This window comes from Apium graveolens, chromosome 1 (assembly GCF_009905375.1).
Source record: "Apium graveolens cultivar Ventura chromosome 1, ASM990537v1, whole genome shotgun sequence".
Lineage (NCBI taxonomy): Eukaryota > Viridiplantae > Streptophyta > Magnoliopsida > Apiales > Apiaceae > Apium > Apium graveolens.
The window spans coordinates 164,331,826-164,352,254 of record NC_133647.1 but is presented as its reverse complement, the minus strand read 5'-3'; the positions used below and the strand labels follow the sequence as shown (position 1 = coordinate 164,352,254).

The window sequence follows — 20,429 nt, the reverse complement described above, 5'->3', positions numbered from 1 at the left end:
TTAACAAAACTGCAAGTAAAATTCAACAACTATCGTGTAAATTTCAAGAAATGTTAACAAAAGTAGTATATTACACTACATGTTATAATGCAACAAAATATGATGTCAAGCAAACATTACATAGATAAGCATAAATTAAAATCACGACTTCATAAATATATAATCATCTTTGTTCAACACATTAAGAACACATCTGCATCAATAATATAAACACAGTATCTCTGAAAATAATAAAAAATATGCACATAATATCGACAAAACATAATCAACACAATATAAAGAGAAAGTGACATCTGAAATTTATGGTGGCAGGAGGTGGCTCTATCTATATCCCCTTTTCGATTATAATGATTATATTGTAGTTGTCTATATAAATGTGCAAAATTCAGTCATGGGTATCCCCAATTTTGTGTATGTATGTCAGTGTGACTATAGCTCACCTCTCAGCATAGTCGAATAACAGACATATATTTGGGGTGGTTATGTATTTGTGATTTTTTTTTAAAAAAGCAGAAAATGCTAAACCGTGTAGCGTTATTGTAATGGGCAAAACGTTACGATATAGCGTCGTGAAGTGATATTTTGGGCCTTATTTTTCAATAGTAACATTTTGGGCCTTTTTACTCAAATTATTACATTCTCGGCCATCTTTCAGAAAAAAGACGGGTTTATAACAAAAGATCCAAAATCAATTAATAAAGGGGGAAGAAAAGATGTACTACTAGAATTTTTTTTTAATATAAAAAGTGAATTATGAGAACGCGGAAAGATGAGATAATCTGCAATCGAAATTTTTTATGATGAAATTATATGTAAATTATCAAAAAAGAGAAAGTTGAAGAAGAGTAGATCCGCTAATTTCCTTCGTATTTGGCCAGCTCAACCACACACGAAAAAAATTGCAAAAATATTCTCTTATAACAAGTTGGGTTATTTAATTCGTAAGACACGATTTAATACTAATAAACTTCTTAAAATTTTAATTAAGTGTCATGTTTTAAAAACAAATTCCAATATTAATTGAATAATTTCGGATTTCAAATTATTCAAAATCTAAATATAATATCCTGGATTATAAAAATCTAAAAAAATCATTATAAAGTCGATTGAATCAACCCGAGAACATCGTCTCCTCCCATGGTTTATGCCGCTCTTGACACCCTGAACTCGTGAAGCATAAACTATCCCCAGACGATAATCTTAATCCAACACAAAAATCAACGGATTGGGTCAATAGAAATGAACCAGAGGCCGAAGATAGCAAAGCAAGATGAAGGGGACAGGCTCAGCAGCTTACCTGACGATATACTTCATCAGATTCTCTCATTTCTTGGCACTCGACAAGCAGTTCAAACTAGCGTTCTCTCGAAACGATGGAGGCATGTATGGACAACTACCTCTTCCCTCACTTTTGATTGGTATGACCAACTTTTCCCATACACCCATTCTGGTATCATCAAATTTATGGAACATGTTTTGTCCAATCGAAACCATGAAACTCCTGTTTCTTGTTTCAAGTTGTTTGCCGTTTATCCATTTCCGCCAAGTTTCTTGAGAAGGTTGATTAGGTACCCAATTGACCATAATGTTGTGGAGGTTGATATTGATTTAGAGTTTCATCGTTACCAGCCGTTTAATTTGTCTACATTTAGTTCTAACACCACACAGAGACTAAAGTTAAGGGCGCCTCTTGATTTCGGTGATTCATCAGGATCAGATCGTGTATGGGTGTTACCCGTTCTGAAAACTTTGCATTTGATATGCCCTCCCCATATCTCCAACTACAAGATACCTGTTTCTTGTCTGATATGCTTGCCTGCTTTAACAACTCTGTGTCTTGATGGTGTCGAGTTGCCAGAGTCGTTGTCATCTATGAGCTTGCCTGCGCTGACAACTCTCAATTTGAAAAGGTGCAATTTGCCACAAGAAGTTTGGGCTTTTCCAGATTTATTAAATTTAGAACTGGATGATGTACCTTTACCTCAGAATATCACTCATTTCTTCTCTGCACTTGTTAGTGTGCGGGATGTCAAGTTATATTTCACAACAAGGTTCATACCCGATTTCACTATATCTTGTCCTCAATTAGCCTGCCTAGTGATCGGTACCAGATTACTTGTACCCTCTCATTGTAATTTTCAGATTGTGGTCGTGGCACCAAAACTCCGCGAACTTTGTTGTATTGGTATCTTTCAGGTCAAATTAGATGTTGATGAGCTGGAAAATGTATCTATAAAACTATGGGATACAAACCAGTACAATAAGGCGACTTGGGAAAATAAGATTGTAGCTTATCGTCATTTCATAAATATGTTATCGAAATTGAGTAGTGCCAAGATCCTTACTCTCGACTCTGCTATGATTCAGGTAATCATTTATTTAACTTTTTTCTTGTTTCCTCAGCAAAATGTAAACTTAAACTATTATCTGGTGAACAGTAGTTTAAGTTTATAAATTTGTAAGGCTTCCTGAAAAATCAAATATTCCTGCAATAAAGAATGCCCAATGTACCTGTTATCTTAATCTATTGCATGCTGCTGAGATTTAGTTTTAAATTGCATATGGCTTTCAGATTGCTTTATTTTAAATATCTTAGCTAAAATATATTTTAGGAATTTTTTGTGGAAGCTGTCTTTTATCCTGAATACACGCCTTCTCCGTTCAAAAATTTGAAGTATGTGAAGCTATCACCAGGATATAAAGAACCTTTTATAATGCCTTTTAAGTTCGCAACGTATTTACTTGGTGGCAATTCAGGAGCAACTATTGTCAAAGCATTGCCTCAGGTATGCATAGAATATGCTCTCTTTGTAAATAAATTGATGCATTATGTGCTTACTCTTGTAGTGAGATACAAGAGTAATAAATTTCATACAACAAGGAATGCAAGCATCAAATAGCTAGTGGATCTTGGGGCACTGATTAATTTATTTCGGCGGGAGGCATATATAGCATGATTGTTTTTTTGTCAAGTATATAGTAACTGCATAACTTAGGGCACAATTAGATTAGAGATTGAATTATTCGCGCACACATAGCTTTGAAAAATGTTTTGCAGACTTATGCTCATCGATAACCATATATACTAATAAAGTGTAGATAAATGACTGCTTGAAAGGTGGAATCCAACCTAGATAAATGAAGATAAAAAATTACTCCATTTTACATTTCAAATCATGAAGTCCGAATCTTAAGAAGTGTCCATTTTAATTATGAAGCAAGCACATTCACCCGATGAGTATTTTAAACTTACGAGTTACAACTACGTTCATCAACGACCAGAAGAATCATGTGACATTAATGTAGCTTCCACTAGACTCCTTTAGAATGTCAAAATTTTAACTTCTTTGGATTCTTTTTCAGACATACATTTATTATTTCTTTCAATTTTCTAATTTGGTTAATTTCTACTGTCTTGTCCGGGAAATTTAGAAGGTAGTACCAGAAACATTGACAGCAGTCACAGTGGGTGGTTTATATTTTTCTTGTGAATATATGCATTTCCGTTTTTTTCAGCGAAGTAATAGCTGCACTCTAATTTGTGTAACTTGGAATTCCAGCATTTCTTTGAGAGAAACATTCTTTAGTCTTGTCACTCCCCAAGGAATGGCCTAGTTAAAAACATTTATTTCCGTTTTGCAACTGGTGAGTTAGAAATAGAAGAAATATGTGAAGATAAATATCTTGAATTTGGCCCTTAATAAGGGCGATAGTAAAAGGTTATCTGCACTTGATGTTCCTAATTTATGCATTTTTGAAATGTTTTGTGGCTGCTGATATATGTAGATGTTGCTTGTTTCAGACAGTAGCCGCTAGCAGGTAGCAACAGTGCCAGAGTCTACACTTCGCTACTTATGGTATACTGAATTATCTTTTGTTAATTTGTTCCCTTTAGTTTCTCCTTAATGTTCTAGACTGTGTCTCTGCTAGTACTTGATCTGTGATTTTATTTTTCGTTCATAAAAATATGCTGGTATGATCTGCTCGGCATGATCATTTTTGGTAAATGCAATGAACATTATTTCTTTTTGTTGCTAAGCAAAATATACTAAAACTCAAAGAAAAAGCATACGAAAGAGCAATAAGAGTAAGAAATCCAGAAATCTAAAGAGTATAAGATCCTGTTTGAACCTTTCCCTAAGAGCTTAAGGTTTTAGAGCGACTTGTTACTTATATGGTATCGGAGCTCGGTTTAGGGGGAGGGATTCGGGTTCGATTCTATGTACCACCCCCATTTATTAGATTTAAATCATTGTTATTTGTATTGGTATTAGTATTGGGTATATTTGTTGTTGTCAAATCGTAGCATTGAAGGAAACTATTGAAGAGTATCAGGGCCTTCACTATTAATCTATCTATGAAAGGGCTGAAAACTAAAAAATTTGTTCCTGATAGCCAGTTTTACTAGCACGGGGATGGAGTGTACATAATTATGGGAACGACCATGTTTTCTACCGTTAGGCTCTTTCCAGAGAAATAAAATCAAAGTTGTAATGCAATGAACTTAGATGCAATTTGCTTCAGTAAACATAATGTGTCATACTAAATCAAGACTGGATCCAGGGTTATTATTGTCTCACTACATCAAGTGGTGACGCTCTGGAGTTTCTTTTAATATCGTAGAATGCATTTAATTATTTATGGAAATGTGCAAACAATTGCATCTGTTCATATTTGAATAATATTAATTTGGAACATAAATCTTCTTTTATCAGGTGCAAGTCCGGTGGATACATTCGCATTTCAAGGAGACTTATTGGAAGATACAATGGGGAGTTGGAATTTATTGCAATTTTTACTTCAATGATTAACTGTAGTTTGTTCTGTATTCAAGTATTTTTAAAAGTTTGTAAACTTCGTACTAGTGTCTTTTGTATGGTATATGGGACTTTACATCTGTGACCTCTCAAATTAAAGTCTGCTAGTTTATTTTTTATTCCTTTATTCTAAATATCTGATTGTGTCAGATTATTTCGGGTAATTTTGTGTGACAGGAGCCACTTGAGTTCCAGTCAAATAGGTCCATCTTTTATAATGCTGATACCCACCAGATTGGGTTTGGGTTCAAATTCCCTAATTTATTTCAAGTCGGGGTTTGGTTCGGGTAAGACCAAAGAGAAGTTCGGGCAGAGTCAACCCGACACAAATCCCACATTGAACATTGCTACCCATACAAGGCAATATGGAGGGAATCCAATATTAAATATTCTTGACTCATATTTCTAAAAGTTTTGTTAGGGATGTAATATTTTTTGAAAGATAAAGGTAATATTTACTTAAGGAGAAACAAGCACAAAAAAATCAAAAATCAAGCGTGCAGGCTAACAGGTAATCTAGTGAAAGAGCTAACTAGCTAACGAGTGGGTTGTTGCTTTATTAACACAATTATTTTGATGAAAAGATATTGCCTTAAACATCGGCATAAGATGAAATACATCTTGAAGAACCACCACAAATGATGAATGATCCAACTCTTTATTGTTTATGATCTCCGTAACCCGAAGGCAATCCATCATTACTTGTACGAATGAAAACATATATTAATTTTTATAACCCATCAAGATTATGTATTAATTTACAATTTTCAATAAAATAAAAAGTCGTATGAATATTAAAAAGAGACATCACATAGTTCCAAACTAGTAAAATAATCAATGCGAAGAAAATACTAAAAAATCATATGTTGATTAATTAATTTTAAATTTTGAAATTTTATTATCATGACATTCAACATATTCATTTTATCAAAAATCACTACAACAAATCTGGTCATTTACGACGGATTTTTTGAACTGAAATTGTCGTAATTGAGCCATTTACGACAAAAAAATCATCGTTTTTGGTCGAGTAGTAAGTTCGTTTTTTTGTCACAAGATAAAATTGCGTCGCAAGTTAGGAAGAAGGGGCCCACACACTCAATAAAATAATAAATCTACTTACGACGGAAAATATCGTCGGATATTTTCTTGTGGGTCCCACCTTGATAAAATATAACATAAATATACGACGCAAATTTACGTCTTAAATTAGAAACTTCCGACAGAAAAAACTGTCGTATGTTAGGAACGGGGGCCAACTTACGACAGAATATGTGATGAACGACCGTCGTAAGTTTGTATTTCCAGAATAGCCAAATTCTGATTTTTCAATTTCCAGCCATTTTCAGCTTCCAATTTAAATTCTAAACCTTTCAAAGTCTAATGCAATCACAAACTCTAAACCAAAGACATTTTTCCTAAGCATAATTCCAATAACGTATACATTTATGATTTTATTACATCAAACCCAATAGCAAATACAAGTTCAAAGTGGTAAGAGAAACACTCCTGAATGATAAAACAAGGATCTTTAGTGATCCATGTTACATGATACCCAAGTATCTAACGTTACATAATTATTTCAATTTTCAAAATCCAAATGCAGGAGCACCCCTATACTCTTCTCCTCCTGACTCTTTCTGCATTTTTCAAAACAATCAAAATGTTACTTCTTGTCACTAAAAATAGCAAATACACTACCACACGTCTACACATATGTTAAATTCATACGGATAATGAGTACCAAAAATAATTTAAAAGAAACCTTGATTTTCAACTGTTTGTTGACATCTCCAAGATGACGTTCCTGCCAATACAAAACAGTAAAACAGAATTTGGCTCTTTATTTATTACAATATGTGAATGATTGAAATGATAGAAGATTAGAACTGATCATACAATTAATAATTCATATAGCTCCCAGTACTTTCACACTTAATAAAATCCCTGCAAGCTAAGCCTAACTAATCAGACCAGCACTTGAAGGGTCTTTAAATATATTTAATGTTTGGTCAGCTTTTCACCTTTTGTATACATCTATAAAAACTAATCTCAATAGTGTTATTCTTTTAGTACAAGATTTAAAGAGTTGTAAGATGGAGTACATATTGGATGTTTGGTCAGGTTTTTGTTTACATTCATTAATTTTTAATAGTACTTTTTATACTACACTACTCTATAGAATGCCCAAATGGAGCGAGAAAGCGTGATTTGGCTTGTTTCAAGTGTGGTAAAGTGGGCCATATGGCCACGAATTATAAAGAGCCTGTTCAGAAGGCTAATGTTCTCAGGATTGCTGGACCGCCGTCTCTCCTAGCACCATCAGCTCAACCCAGAGCTAGAACCTTTAACATGACAATGAAAGATGCGGTGCAAGATGTGGACGTGGTAGCAGGTATGCTTGTTATTAACTCAGTAGAAGTAAAAGTTTTGATGGATTCTGGAGTAACTAGATCTTTTATCTCTGAAAGTATTCTTGATAAGTTAAATTATGTTGCGTACCCTCTGGAACCTAATTTGATTATAGAGGTAGTCAATCAAGAGAAAGTTAGTGTTAATAAGATTTGTCCCGACTGTGATGTGACTATAGAAGGTCGGCACTTTTCTGCTGACTTAATTTCCTTTAAGTTAGGAGAATTTGAGGTTATACTAGGAATGGATTTATAAAAGTAAAAATGTGAAGTTAAGAACCAAGGATGGTGAAGAGGTAATATTCAAAGGAAAGAGGCAAGAGAAGAAATTCTTAACGGCTATTGAGGCGAGAAGATTAATACGACAAGGATACGAAGTTTATTTGGCTCATGTCATGGATGTAGAGAAGGAATCCGTAAGGATCGAGGATATTCCGATAGTAAGAGATTTCCCGGATGTATTTCCTGATGAATTGCCTGAACTACCTCCAGACAGAGAGATCGAGTTTACGATTGATTTGGCTCCTGGAACGAAACCAGTGTCGAAATCTCCATATCGCATGGCGCCAGTTAAAATGAAGGAATTGGCAACACAGTTGCAAGAATTGTTGGATAAAGGAGTAATCCGACCGAGTGTATCCCCGTGGGGCGCACCAATGTTGTTTCTAAAGAAAAATGATGGAAGTATGAGGTTATGCATTGATTACCGCGAACTGATTCAATTGACGATTAAGAATAAGTAACCTCTATCGCGGATCAATGACTTGTTTGATCAGGTGAAAGGAGCTTCGTGTTTCTCCAAGATTGATTTAAGATCTGGGTATCATCAGTTAAAGATCAAAGCGGAAGATATACCCAAGACAGCGTTCCGAATGAGATATGGACACTATGAGTTTTTGGTAATGGCATTTGGCTTGACGAATGCGCCAGCCGCATTAATGGATCTTATGAACCGAGTGTTCAAGCAATATTTGGATAAGTTCGTTATTGTGTTTATCGACGATATACTAATTTACTCCAAGATGGAAGAAGATCATGAGGAGCATTTGAGGATTTCTTTGGAAATTCTGAGAAAAGAGAAGTTGTACGCTAAGTTTTCAAAGTGTGAATTTTGGCGAAAGGAAGTGCAATTTCTTGGTCATGTAGTTAATAAAGAAGGAATCAATGTGCACCCAGCCAAGATAGAAGCTGTAATGAATTGGGAAAGACCCAAGACTCCTACGGAAGTCAGAAGTTTTCTGGGATTAGCCGGATATTACAGGAGATTTGTGCAAGATTTCTCTAAGATTGTCGTTCCATTAACGAAGTTGACAAGAAAGAATGAGAAGTTTGTATGGACATAAAAATGCGAGGATAGTTTTCAAGAGTTAAAGAAGAGGTTGGTAACCGCCTCAGTGTTGGTATTACCAGATGAAAAAGGAGAATTTGTGATATTCAGTGATGTTTCATATAAAGGACTTGGATGTGTGTTAATGCAACACGGAAAGGTAATAGCATATGTGTCAAGGCAACTCAAGCCGCACGAGCAGAAATATCCAACGCATGATTTGGAATTGGTAGCAATCGTGTTTGCCCTTAAGATTTGGAGGCATTATTTGTACGGGAAAAAGTGAGAGATTTATAGGGATCATAAGAGTTTAAAGTATATTTTTACTCAGAAAGAATTGAATATACGACAAAGAAGGTGGTTGGAACTGATCAAAGAATATGATTGTGCGATAAACTATCATCCTGGAAAGGCAAATGTGGTGGCCGACGCTCTAAGTCGCAAGGAAAGATTGAATATGTTAACGATATCAGAAGAATTGGTCAAAGATTTTGAAAAGATGGAAATAGAGGTGCAGACTCCCGAATTTGGAGGTAAAGCTATATATGCAATGTCATTTCAACCTGAAATTTTGGAAAAGATTCGATGTTGTCAAGAGCAAGTAATGAATCGTGAAAATGATAAGTTGACGGGAGAAGAAATAAAGCTTAAAAAGATGGGAAAGGAATATACCGTGTTAACTCACGTATTTGGATACCTAGTGTCGTGGAACTAAAGCACGAGATTTTGCAAGAAGCGCATAACTCGAGATTTTCAATTCACCCTGGAAGTACAAAAATGTACCAGGATTTAAAAGAAAGTTATTGGTGGCCAAATATGAAGAAGGAAATTGCAGAATGGATAAGTAAATGTTATGCGTGCCAAAGAGTCAAAGCGGAACATCAGAGGCCGAGCGGATTGCTTCAGCCACTGGATATACCCGAATGGAAATGGGAGCATATAGCGATGGATTTTGTGCTAGGATTACCTAAAACCAAGTCAAATCATAATGCGATTTGGGTGGTAATCGATCGGTTGACGAAGTCAGCGCATTTCTTGCGGATAAATGAAAGGTTTTCGTTGGAAAAGTTGGTCAAATTGTACTTGGAAGAGATTGTGATGCGTCATGGAGTTCCTGTATCTATCATGTCTGATAGAGATCCAAGGTTTAACTCGAGATTTTGGTGACAATTCCATGATCATTTGGGAACTAACTTGAAAATGAGTACGATATATCATCCGCAGACAGACGGACAAAGTGAAAGGACAATTCAGACAATTGAAGATATGTTGCGAACCTGCGCAATAGATTTTAAAGGAAATTGGGAAGATCATTTGTCGTTAATTGAGTTTTCCTACAACAACAGTTATCACGCGAGTATTGGCATGCCGCCGTATGAAGCCTTGTATGGAAGAAAATGTAGATCCCCTATATATTGGGACGAAGTTGGTGAGCGCAAATTAATTGGCCCAGAGCTAGTTCAACAACCGAAGGAAAAGGTAGAGATGATTCGAAAGAGATTAATTGCAGCTCAAGATCGACAAGCAGAGTACGCAAATCAAGAACAAAAAGATGTGCAATTCGAATCTTGAGATAAAGTCTTATTAAAGATATCTCCTTGGAAAGGTTTAACCCGATTCGGAAAGAAAGGAAAGTTGAGTCCTAGGTATATTGGACCATTTGAAGTATTGCAACGAGTTGCGAAGGTGGCATATGAATTGGCGCTACCTCCGCAAATGTAACATCTGCACAATATATTTCATGTATCTCTTCTAAAGAAGTATTATGCTGATGCGAGCCATGTGATCGAGTTGGAGCCAGTGGAAATCCAACCAGATTTGTCTTATGTGGAAAAGCCAGTTCGAATCTTGGACCGAAAAGAGAGGACACTCAGGAATAAAGTTGTACATCTAGTTAGAGTATTATGGAGAAATCCGGTAGTTGAAGAATCGACTTGGGAATTGGAAAGCGAAATGAAAGAAAAGTATCCCCATCTATTTGCTTAAATTAGATTCTGGGGACATAATCCTTTAAGGAGGGTAGATTGTGACGACTGAGAATTTTGCGACGTAATTAAGTCAATAGTGTATGTTTCATATGATGTGATTATATTTATGTGACTAAGTCCTAATTAATTGTCTTCTATGTATATTAGAATATAGGAGCGTAAATAAAAATATTCCAATTTAAAGAGTAAGCTTAGGAATTAAGCTGTGGTGTCGTGCCGTCAGGTAAAACGGAACCCGTCATAATAAAAATATAAAGAATATAAAATGTGAATTATGTCTGATTAAATGAAAGAAGTGTTTAAATAAAGTATTTCGTCCTAAGTGACGTGTCAATTAATGAGAAGCGTAATCGAAACGTTGAGCGTCGGGCTATCAGGCTGAACGTGACCCGGTACGCGTAGAAAAGGATAAAGATTAAAGGAGGACAAATTCTATGATCAGACCGGAGTCGTTATGTGATCATATATGTGTGATTGCCTATCTGTGTGCATGACTATGTGCTCTGTGATATTTTTATAAATTAAAAGGAATTATTTGATTTAGATAATGGTTTATTTAACCTTCGCGCATTTTTATAAAAATATCTGACTAAGATAAAAGCATGAGATTTGTTCTGTTATGTTCGTAATAATCATGTAGACTTTCTAAAAATGATGGATGGATTTATTTGGTGATCGTTGTATTTTAAATTGATTTTTATGTGATAAAGTGTTATTACTAGCACAAACTTGTAAAAATCATATAATATCAACCGTACGCTCAAAATCTTATTATGAGTAATGGTTGGAAAGCTCATTTAGAGATCTACGTGTTAAAGATTTTTATTCAAAACAAATTCATCTTTTCGAGAGAAGTATTTGCAGATCAACTCTATTTTCTTTTAAGGATAAAAAGAATATCACCACCTAGAATAACCTAATTACTATATTACCCCCCCTTGGTGATATAAAACCACCCCACCTCCTTCTCCTTTCTTTTTTTTGCCGAGCCCCTCTCTCCTTTCTCTCTTTTCTCTCGTTTCTTCCCCTCTCTCTCTCTCGGATTTTCTCTCTCTCGATACACTCTCTCTCTTCACTCTCTATCACTTGTTCTTCATTCATTTTCGGGTATGGAACCTTGATTGTGTCAGAAATAGAGATATCTACCTGTATACATACATGCATATAGCTATTTTCAAGTTCCTGAGAAAAATCAAAGTTGGGTTTGGTGGTTTTTGAGTTCAGTTTTAATGAAAACAAAAGGGTTTGTGTTTTGAGTGAGGATATGTGCTTGTATGCGTGTATTACTTGTTAAAATGGATGGTTGATGCTTGGAAAACCCCGAATGGGGGCACCACCGAGATGCCACCGCCACCGGTGATGAACTCCGATGAACCGGTGGTGAGCAATGATGTTAAAAAACTGAGCTCTAGAATCTTTAAATCAAATATTTGTGTTTGCATATGGTATTTTGATAAAAAGGCCGAATGGTTTTGTCGATTACAAGTTGATAAATTGATTCTTGTTGGTTGTAATGTTAATTTAGTTTGATGTTAAGAGATTAATAGGATTAAAGATGCAAAAGCTTAAAAGTTGAGTTGCATGTGTGTTTTCTTGGGGAAAGGCCGAATGACCCTTACTATTTTTAGGAAATCATGTTGATTGTGTTAAAATGAATGAGTTTTTGATTTGATGTTTAATTATGGGTTAATTTGTGATATAAGGATTAAGGAAATCATTTGCATGTGTTGTTTTTGAAAAACCCAAATGAGATCTTGGTTTTAAAAGAGCAAAAATGATTTTTAGTAATGATCATGACTTGTTAATGTTCATTCTTGGAAATTAGTAATGATTGGATGATAAAATTTCTTAATGTTTGCATGTACCAAAAAGGGCTATATTCTTTTGTGATTTAAGTATGTTAAATAAGATTCTATGATAATTGGACTTGTACATTTGTTTGGATGCAAAATTTGGGAATGCATGGTGAAGGTCTAGGTTCGACCTTGTGTTAACAAAAAACAAGAATTGATTCTTGTGACTTAATTTTGGTATAATTAAGGTTTAACTAGAAAGTAATAAGATTGCATGTTGATTCAAAAGAGGAATTGTTAATGCATGTCTTGGTTTGATTGTGATTGTGGTTAAGGTCAAATAGGCCAAAGAAATTCAAAGTCAAAAATCTAATTTATGGTAAATGATAGAATGATTGAGTGTTTAGGTATGAAACCTTTGAATTTTTGCTTGTTGGATTGTGTGTTTGGTTCGAATTATGGATAAAAGAAAAAGGGAATTGAGTTAATTGAGGTTAAAAGCTATAAGTAATAGCCATGCATGTCATTATGTGTTTGAACGAGTTATAAGTATTTGATTTGGGAAAATAGTCAAGGTTTAGCGAGTATATGTAAAATGATATAAGGCTATGAGTAAAGAATGTGCTATGTGTTGTGTGTATATAAGCTATAGTCGTATAGTTCAAGTCAAAAGTATAGTTGAGCTATCGTAATTGAGTGATCGTTCCGGGAACGAGAGTTGAGAAACATATTAAGGTTTTGGTTTTATTGTAGATTTGGAGCGTTAGGGCATTCAGGCTAGGAAAGGAAAGGGTATACTAGGTGGTAGTAGTTCAACCTTCAGGAAAGCAAATTCAGGCAAGTAACTCTAATTACTTGTCTAAATGGTTATAAAGATAATGTTGTTCATACCATGTAGAGTATTGAACTGTTTAATTATGAAACCCTGATATTGATTTAAGATACCCTGCCTTTGATCTTGTTAAACTACTATTGATAAGCTTAATGATTCAACTCTTTGATAACCTTTCCTTTTTGTTCAAGTTATTTATTAAGCCATGAATTGTATTGAATCCCTATAATTATCTTTGCGAACCCTATTTAATGATACCTTATTTCCTGATCACCCTATTGATCCCTAAATAGATGTTGATCCTTCTAACTTAAGTACCTTGTTATCTTTTATACAGAATCCTTAAGAATTGTTTCTTGCTCATCTTTGAATCACTCCCTAAACTTTGTTTTTCTTAAAATCTGATTTAAGAATGAGTTTCGACTCGAAAGAGTCTGAATGATTTCATGTTCTCGGTAACGATAAAATAAATTTTAGAAAACCTATTTGTTTATTTCCAACTAAAGGTTTTCCAAATGAATTCCTGATGGATTGGATTGGGACGTAAGAGGCTAGTGGGACTAGTCCAGTCATGGTAAGAGGCTAGCAACTTAAGGCTGATCACCCGTATTATAATGAAATGGAAAGATAAAGTGATCCAATCAACGGTTCTAATTGATTATTTAAAAGGGAACTGGAACTTTCTGTTCAGTAAATTGATTCTTGAAAATGAAAATGGTTTATATTGTTTTACAAAAGAGTTGATTGTGTTAACATGGAGCTTAAAGCTCGAGAACCCTGATTTTAATATGTTGATCATATGATTGATTCCATATATTGAAATTCTGTTGCTTTCCTCTTTCTGGAAGATTTATTCTGATCCTTTAATGATTTGTGATGAATGTTGGCTTTCATCCTACATTGAGCCTTGTTCCTTAAAAGCTCCATATTATTCCTTCATAACCTTTCCTTAACCCAAAAGCTGGAAATCTTCCACCTAGAGCAAATAAAGTAGAATGCCCTGAGTTTGGTAAAGTATATTGTGATTTGATATCGTAGAACTGCTTTATAGTTACTTGCTGAGTTTTATACTCTTATATTTTGTTTTAATCTAACCATGGCAGTTAAGCAAGAAGATGGCCAGGCTTAGGTGCACTGCTCGTAAGAGCGTACCTGGTGGTCCCTACCGTATTATGGGCTTCCGGTTGCCAGAGCAGGTAGTGGTATTTTTGAGTGAGCACGCGCCTAGAAGGATATCTGTAAAGATACAAAGGGTTATCTGTCAGTTCCCAGCCGGAATCGATATTGTTTATTTAATAATATTTTGGGATTAAGATATATTTTATGATTTGTAGTGGTAATCTTGTCTCATACTTTATCCTGTTGATCCTATTAGTAGTTAATCGTGGTTTATACTTATTTAATTATTAGTTTAAAGGTGTGTGAGTCCTCATTTCCTAACCCCGAGATTGAGGGCATCACACTTTGGTTACATCAAAAGTTGTCTTTGACCGAGTAATGATAAAAGTGGAATACGAGTATATTAGGAATCATGTGAGAAATATGAAGGATCTAGAAAGGATTTAACCCTTTTAATTTTGGAGGGATATTATTGGCCACTTGGGTGAGCTAGACCATGAATATGTGCTTCCGCGCTCAAATGTTGATTTGAAATGATAGTCTACTCATTGATCAAGAAAACGTGGATTAAACCATGAAGAAGATGGAACATAACATGCCCCGATTTTAATCTATAATATTTGGTTGAAATAATTATATTACATTATACATTATTCATGAAAGGTTTAACTGATCACCAATTTAGTTATTATTACTTGAGTAACATTGTCGTATTACTAGATGTCGCTCATTGTTTATATTTAAATGTGTGATATTTAAATTATTAATAATAACCTATAGGGTCGCACAGAAAAAGCTTGGAGGAATAATTAATTTAATTTTTTTATTTGAATTTGAATTAAAAAGGAAATTCGAATTATTTATTATTAATTAAGTGGGATAAATGAATTTCAAATTTGTATATTATTAAATTCAAAATTTAGTTGTTATTTGATAATTGAGTTAAACTTAATTATTAAATAAATAGAATTTCAGATTTAATAAACTATAACTTGGATTAGGGTTACATTTTTATTAGATAAAAACATAAAACCCTCGCTACTAAAGGTGAGAGAGAAGGGGAAAACAAGTCCTTTCTTGGTGCTAGCACACGCCTCCTCTGTACCGGCTTTCGCGTGGATACCTCTACGACGTAGATCGTTAAGGAGGGATACGTAATAATCGTAAAACTCTTTAAAGTAAATACCTCATCGACGAACTTAATATTGTTTTTCGCATGGATCATTGGTGAGTTTCAGTTTTATTTATTGTTTCCTCTATGTTTTTATACCCCGAAATCCAACAGTAACATGAAGACTAAATGATGGAATAGAAATCTCCCTAGTTAGACGCTCAATAGGCCGGTAAGAACGATGCATAGGAGGAGGCTTCTCAGTGAAATGCTTATCAATAAGACACAGCTCATTGGAAGGCTCCTCGGGAGGAGGGTTCTCAGTACGAGGCTCGGGAGTAGGAGTCTAGCCAAGATAAAAAAGGGGAACATTTGAAAACCTTTCCAGAATCTCACGATTGTGATGGACGTGACTACATGATCCCGACATATGAACATAAATGGTATCAGCGGGTCATCCAATAGAAGTGCGTATAGGAGGATCCCGATCATCTTCAAGGTCTGTAGCCTTATGATCAGTACGAGCATGAGCAGATGAGTTTTGGACATCATGAGAATTAGTATATAATGGTAGATGATCATCTCCAAGGTCTGTAGCAATATGATCATGCTCAGCCTGAACTCTAGCTCGTCTACCATCAGTAGCTCGTGCACCGGCACGTCTACCACGACGGGGCGGTTGTTGCCTCTCCTTTAACTGCCTAGCTCGTCGAACTTCCACCGGCATCTCATCAAAATCATGTAAGGTGTAGTCTCTAATAAAATCACAACATTGGTCAATAAAATGAGACACATCAGGAAAAACATCCTATGTCCGCTGAGATATCTCCCTAAATATAAGTCCCTGAAGTCCAACAAAAGAAGGAACACACATGTTACAAGATTCATGTATGAAATAAAGAAAATAATAAAACATTTAAACTGAAACTATGCAAGTAGGACAACCTATACAATAAACTGATTTAATAAGAAGAAAAATTACAATTCGATAATTAAATGCACCAAGACGAGATATGAATCTATGAATCCTCTCTAAATACCAAGGATTGTACTCGGGCACTGCACTCTCAGGAATAATTGAGTCTCCTACAAATGTATGATCCAACCGATGCCCCCATATAGCTGTACTAGCTGCATGTTTCTGCATCCATTTGATCTTGTCATTTCCAGTCAAATTTGTATTATGCTCTGCATCGGATTAGACAACATCAACATAAATAGTCTGCACGAGTCCAAACTATTTAGAAACTCTATCAGGGAATTGAAGCTTCACAATGAAGGTACATATCAAAGGCCCACAGTATTGCCAAATATGGTCACCAGACAAGCAATAAGATGGATGATTAGCAATGACATCAAGAGGGTAAGGCTCCCATATGAACTGCGATGGTTCCAGCCCATCCAAGAGTATCCGAGTAACAGGGAGGATACGATCACTCGTAGTAGTGTAGGAATGACCATAAAGCCACCTAGAATCACATTACAATAAACATTCAGTTCAAGATTTAAATTAAATTTCGATTCCTAGGGGTTAGGGATGAAATTCTTCTAATCGTTTCTAAAACCCAATATAGGGATTAATGACCCTTAAAATATTAAAAAGTCGTAAATTAAAATCTTACACGAAATTAAATTCTGGTTCCTAGGGTTTAGGCTCCTTGATGTAGGGCCTAAACGCCCCAAACCATGAACCATAAACCCTAACATGTTCGGTATTATTTGAAATTCTTTTAATCGCTTCTAAAAACCCAATTTGGATATTAATGAACCCTAACATGACAACATTACCATCAACAGGAAGCCCTAAAATAATATCTACATCATTCAGAGTAATAGTGAACTCACCCATAGGCAAGTGAAATGTATGAGTCTCTGGCTGCCATCTCTCAACGAAAGCTAATATAAGACTCCAATCAAACTATAAAATATGTCACCCTAACTACCTCATAGAAATCAGTAGCCTCAAGAAAAGGAACCATCTGAACATCCAGCGGTGGAAATCATCTTGATTATTCGGATTTTTATGCCGACACTTCAGCATATCACCACCCCCCGACCTCCAAATATCAAAAGATCTATGTGAATCCTAAAGATGATGAAGGGTAGTATTAACAGGTCCCTGGTGAACATCGTGCACACATTTGCAATATTAGTAAATCTTGAAAAGTTCAAAAAAATTTGCACAATATAGACTAGAAACTAAATAAACCAACGAGAATGATAAAATAGAAGACGACATATCACTTCTTAAATAGCCTAACATATAACTTTTTAAAACCTAGTAACTCTAAATCAGAAAAAATATAGTGTCCTTGATTAATATGACTCGTAACATTCATATTGACGCAAATTTATCTGTTTTAATTTTTTTTCGATATTTGTAATGGTTCAATTCCTTATTTGCTTGTTAGGATCAGAAATACGACTTCTCTCAAATAAAAAAATACATGTAAATTTTCCTACAGATAGTGGCGTTAAATGCCTACAAATATACCCAAAGATACAATAATCACAACAGAACCTGTCCTTTCTGGGAATGTTTAATTCTTTTTTGTGCATCACTGTTATATATAATTGTAACAGAAGATAGCCATTATAGAAGTAAAAAATCTCTTTTGGACATTAACAAGTTCAATTATATAAAACATATGCAATGACAAAATCAGGTAATCAAGTGCGAAAGTACATGTGACCGCTGGACTCGACTGTGCAGAACAGAGTTGAGTTCAGCAGAATTTCACTTTTTGCAACTACTTATACCCATGACATGTTGCCATATCCGAATAAATTCACAAAAATAAGAAATAAAAAGAATGAGAACATAGAAGACAATGTATAAGACAAACAACTCTGGGAAGTATGTCATTACCAACAATACTTCTGCGAGAAACAGTGCAAGAAATTATACAAATAACTCAATTTGAAAGAGATAGTATGGCTGTTATAAATGTTTTCTCTACTTCCTAACACAACCCGAGACCTAAATTCCCCAACTAAAACTTCAGCTTCTTAAATTAGATAAACAGCTGAGCAATGAAGCAGCGCAGATAGGCCTATAAATATTTTCTCGACTCTATTAAAGTACGAGGGCTAGATTCCCCTTGTTCTATCGGTAAATGCTTAAATATCTATAGCAATTGATTAATCTGAATAACCAATTCAAGCCAGATACTGCAGACTGGAAAGTTAAAATTGAACGTTGCTCAACTTTATTTTAAGCAGAGATATTATTTACAAAGTATATAAATTAACAAAACTGCAAGTAAAATTCAACAACTATCGTGTAAATTTCAAGAAATGTTAACAAAAGTAGTATATTACACTACATGTTATAATGCAACAAAATATGATGTCAAGCAAATATTACATAGATAAGCATAAATTAAAATCACGACTTCATAAATATATAATCATCTTTGTTCAACACATTAAGAACACATCTGCATCAATAATATAAACACAGTATCTCTGAAAATAATAAAAAATATGCACATAATATCGACAAAACATAATCAACACAATATAAAGAGAAAGTGACATCTGAAATTTATGGTGGCAGGAGGTGGCTCTATCTATATCCCCTTTTCGATTATAATGATTATATTGTAGTTGTCTATATAAATGTGCAAAATTCAGTCATGGGTATCCCCAATTTTGTGTATGTATGTCAGTGTGACTATAGCTCACCTCTCAGCACAGTCGAATAACAGACATATATTTGGGGTGGTTATGTATTTGTGATTTTTTTTAAAAAAAGCAGAAAATGCTAAACCGTGTAGCGTTATTGTAATGGGCAAAACGTTACGATATAGCGTCGTGAAGTGATATTTTGGGCCTTATTTTTCAATAGTAACATTTTGGGCCTTTTTACTCAAATGATTACATTCTCGGCCATCTTTCAGAAAAAAGACGGGTTTATAACAAAAGATCCAAAATCAATTAATAAAGGGGGAAGAAAAGATGTACTACTAGAATTTTTTTTTAATATAAAAAGTGAATTATGAGAACGCGGAAAGATGAGATAATCTGCAATCGAAATTTTTTATGATGAAATTATATGTAAATTATCAAAAAAGAGAAAGTTGAAGAAGAGTAGATCCGCTAATTTCCTTTGTATTTGGCCAGCTCAACCACACACGAAAAAAATTGCAAAAATATTCTCTTATAACAAGTTGGGTTATTTAATTCGTAAGACACGATTTAATACTAATAAACTTCTTAAAATTTTAATTAAGTGTCATGTTTTAAAAACAAATTCCAATATTAATTGAATAATTTCGGATTTCAAATTATTCAAAATCTAAATATAATATCCTGGATTATAAAAATCTAAAAAAATCATTATAAAGTCGATTGAATCAACCCGAGAACATCGTCTCCTCCCATGGTTTATGCCGCTCTTGACACCCTGAACTCGTGAAGCATAAACTATCCCCAGACGATAATCTTAATCCAACACAAAAATCGACGGATTGGGTCAATAGAAATGAACCAGAGGCCGAAGATAGCAAAGCAAGATGAAGGGGACAGGCTCAGCAGCTTACCTGACGATATACTTCATCAGATTCTCTCATTTCTTGGCACTCGACAAGCAGTTCAAACTAGCGTTCTCTCGAAACGATGGAGGCATGTATGGACAACTACCTCTTCCCTCACTTTTGATTGGTATGACCAACTTTTCCCATACACCCATTCTGGTATCATCAAATTTATGGAACATGTTTTGTCCAATCGAAACCATGAAACTCCTGTTTCTTGTTTCAAGTTGTTTGCCGTTTATCCATTTCCGCCAAGTTTCTTGAGAAGGTTGATTAGGTACCCAATTGACCATAATGTTGTGGAGGTTGATATTGATTTAGAGTTTCATCGTTACCAGCCGTTTAATTTGTCTACATTTAGTTCTAACACCACACAGAGACTAAAGTTAAGGGCGCCTCTTGATTTCGGTGATTCATCAGGATCAGATCGTGTATGGGTGTTACCCGTTCTGAAAACTTTGCATTTGATATGCCCTCCCCATATCTCCAACTA

At 34.8% G+C, this 20,429-nt stretch overlaps 1 protein-coding gene across 1 annotated transcript; it reads left to right on the top strand.

The window, feature by feature from the left end:
- The first annotated feature begins 1,239 nt into the window (after window positions 1-1,239).
- On the top strand, window positions 1,240-3,615 carry LOC141710111 (putative F-box/LRR-repeat protein At3g58880). Its single transcript, XM_074513036.1, has 3 exons — window positions 1,240-2,367; window positions 2,613-2,786; window positions 3,517-3,615. The coding sequence occupies exons 1-3, from the start codon at window positions 1,240-1,242 to the stop codon at window positions 3,613-3,615; spliced, it is 1,401 nt and encodes a 466-aa protein (XP_074369137.1).
- Window positions 3,616-20,429: the final 16,814 nt, after the last annotated feature.

Bases quoted from the DNA above. Each gene is read 5' to 3' on its own strand.
- LOC141710111 (XM_074513036.1), top strand. From the start codon at position 1,240: ATGAACCAGAGGCCGAAGATAGCAAAGCAAGATGAAGGGGACAGGCTC. The intron at 2,368-2,612 runs GTAATCATTTAT...AATATATTTTAG, and splicing joins TCGACTCTGCTATGATTCAG to GAATTTTTTGTGGAAGCTGT. The intron at 2,787-3,516 runs GTATGCATAGAA...CGTTTTTTTCAG, and splicing joins TTGTCAAAGCATTGCCTCAG to CGAAGTAATAGCTGCACTCT.